At 33.4% G+C, this 6,319-nt stretch overlaps 1 protein-coding gene across 1 annotated transcript; it reads right to left on the bottom strand.

Moving 5' to 3' along the window:
- Window positions 1-660: 660 nt before the first annotated feature.
- LOC143635113 (U-box domain-containing protein 9-like) lies at window positions 661-2,921 on the bottom strand. Its single transcript, XM_077103009.1, has 2 exons — window positions 2,542-2,921; window positions 661-1,955 (listed from the first exon to the last, which is right to left on the bottom strand). Exons 1-2 carry the CDS (start codon window positions 2,896-2,898, stop codon window positions 870-872), a joined length of 1,443 nt encoding a protein of 480 aa, XP_076959124.1. The 5' UTR covers window positions 2,899-2,921; the 3' UTR covers window positions 661-869.
- Between the last annotated feature and the right edge of the window lie 3,398 nt (window positions 2,922-6,319).

Here is a 6,319-nt window from a genome sequence, read left to right as displayed (position 1 = left end):
GAAAAAATTGTGAGAATTAACCAAAACATGACAAGTGTCCACATTTATTTTACTTTATTAGAATAGCAAGATATATATACCAGCTAGCTTGTAGCACGGGTCATTAATCTTTATTAATTACATTGGACATCCTTAAATAGACGATTTACAACAATATACATCCATATGATAGAATGGCCATTAGATTTTTCCGTTAAGTTAATGGTAATTTGGTTCTTTTAGCCCCCCAAAAAGATACTTATCTAACTTAGTTAACAATAATATAAAAATAACAAAATCATATACTAAAGTGAGCTAGGCTTAGCCAAACTCGAGCTTTGGATAAATCAATTGAAATGAGCTAAGCTCAAGCTCAAATTCCTATGTTAAACGAGCCGTCTCGTTTACACCATTTAAAACTTATCAAATCTTTATCAATTGGGTGCTTAAAAATTAATATAAATCAAAAACATCATTTTTCTTGAAATTAGACAGAGCATGTGATTCCTCAAGTGAAAGTCAAGTTATCTAACACTCAACCATGTGCATACTTAATGGACAAAAAACTAATACAGCATATATGAACTTGGTTTGACTTGATTGTTAGTGAATTAATTAAAACCACAGACAATACATTTCATATCATCATGCGCATAATTTCAAGCACCAAATAATATATACTAAGATAACAAAATCATATAAATAGATATATATTATATATAACAATATGGTAATTGTTCACAATGGCTACAATGAGCTCAAACTTAGGGACAAGAATTTACAAAATTGAGTTTGAAAAAGAAACCAAACAAACCTATAACTATAACTCAAACCTCAAATGAGATGAAAAGATGATGAATTTACAACCTTTCTCAAAAGCCCGTTGAAGATCACGCGGTGTGAGTCAAATTGATGGCTCGATTAAGTCTATCGAGTATCCCATTAGCTTTCCTTTTGGCTCTTGAAGTACCATTTTGCGCAACTTGAGATAAAGTTCCGTACTTGCTCTCGTCTTCCCTCATTTCCTTCCACTTTGTTCTATCATAATAACAAATGGTGTACAAAACCGCGATACAATTCTCCTTGTTTCGTGCACAATTTGTTTCTTTTATTAAAGAAAGCAAACAAGAAACCGCACCAAGATCTCCCATTTCCTCAACCGCCTTTTGGTTACTAGAAAGCATTGCAAGAGTGGCTAAAAGCTCATCAACATGAACTCGGTTTTTAATCTTATTCAAAAGTGCTCTGACCGCACCATCTCTCACAGCTCGAGCTTTATTTTCATGTTCAATGCACAAATTAAAGATTGCGGAAGCAACGTCTTTCATTGCCAACGGATGACCTTCTTCCAAAAGATCAATCAACGGTTTTAACGCACCCGATTTCCCGATTAATAATTTGTTCGAATCAAGAGCCGATAAAGTGAAAAGAGTTGCAGCTGCATTTGCTCTAGTTGCAATTGTCCCAAATCTTAAAGCGTCCAGCAACAACGGGATCACCATCGGTGTTTCCGCAACGAGTTTCTTATTATTATCATGAATCGAAAGATTCAAAAGGGTTGTGATCAGATCCTCTTGAAGATCCGGGTGGATCTCGGTTTGTGACTTGGTTTGACACAATGGTGTTAATAATTGCGGTATCGATTCCAAAGATTCACCAAACAACGCACGAAACGAAGGCATTCGTTTCGTCAATGATCGCAAAGTTCTCGCAGCTTCTTTTTGGTCAGACTGTGTGGACTGCATTTTCTTGAGAAGCGATAAAAACAGATCACGGTCAGCTTCGGTCAGCCCGTCTTGGTCTGTGTACTGAACCGGGCCGGGAAACTGGACCCCGCGAGTCTTGCACCATTGTGTTATCATGTCTCTAACCAAGTAGTTTGGTGTTAAAATGGTGTGTGATAGAACCTGTTGAGTTTTGGGACATATTCTGTTTCCAGCTTTTAACCATTTCTGGATAAAAGGTCTATCATAAGTCTGCAAATTAATATTAATAATCATCATTAAATAAACAAAAATATAACCAGTAAACCATTCAACAACAGTAAGTAAACATTATTCCATATGCAAATCCTAACTTATTGAAATAAATTAATCAAACTGTAAAAAAACACTAATCAAGTGTCATTTCAACAAAAGTAAACATTATTCCATACGCAAATCTTAATATTCTAACCTAATTGTAGGAGTGTGCAAGCGGGTCAGACCCACAAGACCGATCCGGACCCATTTAGTGGTCTTCTCAAGACCTGCGACCCGACCCTATGTTCAAGTCTCGCGTGTCTTACCCAGTTTATGTAAATAGAAAATGGTCAGACCCGTGAGACCCGGGAACCAGCCCGATTGTAAATTACCGGGTCGGGTCTCGCAGGTCTTACTGGTTAGGTTAAAATGAATTTAATTAAACCGAAAAAGCTCATAAACAAACCCAAAATTTTAATTCTTTGCACAATAGATCACAAAACTCCATCAAATTAATTGCAATTAATTACAACTTCCGAAACTATGCATCAATTAAAAGTTATAAAAAACATAAATTAATAAAAATAAAATTAAAAATTACCTGACCAGTAGCGAGAATAACAGGATCTCTCATGAGTTCTTTCGAAATCGGACATCTAAATTCCTGCGGACACGTGGCCCAAATCGAAGTCGAACTATTATTATTGTTATCAATCAGTTGTTGTTTCTTATTATTAGAATTAGAAGATGAAATTGATCGTTGATTTCTTGCTTTCAACTCTTTTAAAGCTTGCAGAGTCTGAATGCTCCTATCAATCAATCCGAATCCAATTTCAGATTCATCATCTGGGTCTTCGGTAATTGACTTCACGAGCCTCTGTAGCTCCTTCTTCAACTCCATTGCAGCTTTTGCGGCGGTTAGTGAGGGATCGGGTTCGAATACGCCGCTTTTGGCCATGGGATTAGACGAGCATTAGATGAACAGGTCACACACAGTGTTTGCGTGTGTGAATTTGTGGGTTTGTGATTGTGAAGCACTGAAGAAGCGTATGAATGTAGAGAGAGAGAGAGAGAGAGAGAGAGAGAGGAAAAGAATGATGATGGAGGAAGTGTAAGAGATGTGGGAGTTACATGTTTTATAGAATGGGATGTCTAAGATTAACATATTGCAAATATCAACCCTGTGTTTTACAAATAATACAAACTAAACTGTGTTAAAACAAGCTGTGTTCTCAGCAAAAAAAAAGAAAAAAGAAAAAAAAAAGGCTTCGGTAAATTTTCTGACGGATTCGCTTGAAGGGAAGTCTACTCTCTAACTAGTGAATGTTATTGTGTGTGGACGGGTGTAGAGGGTGGGGGTGAAATGCCGTTGTGTGGACTTTATTGAAGTGTCCCCCTTTGTCCGGCTTAGGGATAACGAGTTTGTTGCTAGGCAAGCTGTGTTGAATGCATAATTAGGGAAAGCTGATAAGCATGAGAAAGTTTGTGATGAGAATCAACATCTTTCATTCCCTTTGCTTTTCATACATTTGGGTTTTAAAAGAGTTCAGTGGATTTTGCACAGTAACTCATTGACACCAAAGAATCGTGGCTTTATTTTTTTTCGTAAGACTGGTTTTGCCATTTAAAATTGGGTTGCAGCGCAACTTATTATTCGCTTACTTGCCTCCCTATTGTAACTGGATCATTTATGAAATAGTATTAAGCAATGGATGTTTTAATCAAAAAAGTATTTATAATATATATGTTTCTTTTAAATTTAACAACCTAAAAACTTGATTTGAGATATGGTCGCGTTATAACTTACGAGAGTTTGAGCTCGACTCATTTCGAGCTGTATTTCTAAATCTCTGCTTGTATGTTGTTTTCTTAAGATTGGGCTTGGCTAGATAATATATGTTTTTAGTTATTTTTATTTATTGTGAGAAAAAAATTAAAGAAGTCTAAGTCCAGATATGCAATTTTCCACTAACACATAGAAGTCTAAAGTCCAAACGAGTTAAAATCTCGAGGAATATTAAGGCTCGACAACTGAACGAGCTTTATTTAAAGCTCAGGCATGAAAATGACCAACTTGTTTCGAGCTTTTTATATATTCGATATCAAGTAGCTCATGAATGGCTATGCTTGTTTGCACCTGTTAACGTTGAGTGAGTGAAAATTTGGTTTTGATATATCAAAATACATTTTTAGTTGTATATAACTAATCTTTTAAAATATATAGAGTGCTATTGAACATGAACTCTTAATCCTAGCTCGATTGCAAGCCACTATATTGCTTGGTGTCGGTTAGGTAACTCGTTCATACTTTGATTCGATACTGACACGAGACGAAAAGGCTTAACAAACCTTATGCATAGAATAACGTATCAAAAACACTCCAATGGGATTCATTTTGAAATGATGCAGTACAGACAATTATGTGGTAGCTACTAGCATGCCAAATATATATAAATTGTTGGTTATCTATTGAATAGCTCAGACTATAACAAAATTTAAAAATTAGATATATATTATTAATATAAAAGAATGTTAGTTCACTACAATAACTATACTACATGTCAAATGAATATATTTTCAAACCCTGCCTAACAATTCATCTATATTTGAACCTTTTCTTTTCATTTTAGTTTATTAAATTTATAAGAAGACAAATTTCTATTAAATTAAAAACTACATATGTAAATATTTTTACATTAAAGTATTCTATAAATATCCATCAACTAGTCAACATTTGGTAGTGAGATTCTTAAATTCATAAGGGGTGAAAAGTAAAGTTTAGTAAATATATGTGGGCCGGTGTATGCAGGTGGGGCCCAGTGATTGGCCCAATGTACACGAGATCAAATCCATGACCTTACAGCTGGCATGTGGTTACGCGGACTGAACGTGCTTGCGTCACCCTCACTTCTAATATGCCATTTTAGATTCTTTTTTTAATTTTTTAAAAGAATGTGATATCGATAATTTTCCGTGTCAATATTTTACACGTAAATTAAAATTAAAATAGAAAGGGGCATTATGGCCGTAACTAACTTGGGTTTGCAATTTAGTCCTTAGAGATACAAGTTAAATCCAAAAGCTACTCATTTAGTACTTTTGTACTTTCTTTTCTGTGGTTCTTCCAAAACAAACAACCTTTTCTGCATTGAGTGGTTGCACTTAAAGGCAAAATGTTGAATGTACTATCTTTGATGTAATTTTCAACTTTCATATTTACAAATTTATAAAAAGACTTTTGAGTTTGAGTAAGAGGAGAAAGTCAGGAATGAAAACATAGTTGAATTGTGAAATGTAGTAAAAAATATCTTAATTTATGCATAACTTGGTTAGTGTCTCATGCTACACACAGATGAAAACCATATAAATACAGACAACCATAATATTTCATCACTAATATATTAAACCAAAACAAATATTTAAGATAAGTTTATAACCAAAATATTAAACATTCAGATTGTCTTCATAAAAACTTAATACTAACACAAACTTAATATACACATAACAACAAAAAAAACCAAACGAAGACATAAACATGTTGCAATCATATTAGACTACCATCAACTTCTTCAGCATTCCACCAAAACAAAAGCATTTTGCTTCACAACCTGACAAATAAAATAAACCATATCAGCCTCAGTAAATATACAACTAAAATACTTAAGGTATTTCATAATGAGTTGAATTTAAAAATTTAAACAATTGTTAAATACCACTGTAATATCTATATGACTGATTAATCCTCTATAAAAAACACAAATTCGTTTAACTTAAGGCCATCATAAAAGAAAACACAAATCTTGTATAATATATAAAGAGCTATTCATATCTATTATATGTCTTAACATTAACAAAAGTAACAAAATGCAAGCAATTACAGCTTGTGTAAAACAACATATCATATAAACTGTATTAAACATAACTATAATTACTTAAGCCAATATACATAATAACAATATATATGTTCAATAAACAACTAAAAAATTAGCAAAAATCAAAAACATAAGTTACAATACTATATGTATTCTTATGTATTGTAACTAAACTAATAACTTAATTTTCTACACCATCTAAACAATAAAACTGAGATTAATAAATAATTTAAATAAGTTACTGAAGGCGTGTTACCTTATGTTTTATCTTCAGAATCAAAATATTGTGGAAGATCATCAAAATCCGACTCATAGTTGACACATTCTAACAACCATTTAACCTTAACACTAACTTCATGTTCCAAATCCAAATGTGCACTTTCCTTTCTTCCATTAACAAGCTTCTAGTGATCCAAGTCTCTCAACATAACCAGATCATTTGATTCCAAAGGTGCTTTAGGCTTGAAACACTTATGTTGTCTATTTTCATACTTGATAACAACCTTA

This window comes from Bidens hawaiensis, unplaced genomic scaffold (assembly GCF_021521415.1).
Source record: "Bidens hawaiensis isolate Kalapana, Puna unplaced genomic scaffold, B.hawaiensis_p1.1 tig00007411_1, whole genome shotgun sequence".
Taxonomy (NCBI): Eukaryota; Viridiplantae; Streptophyta; class Magnoliopsida; order Asterales; family Asteraceae; genus Bidens; species Bidens hawaiensis.
This window is presented reverse-complemented; position numbering and strand designations above follow the sequence as displayed.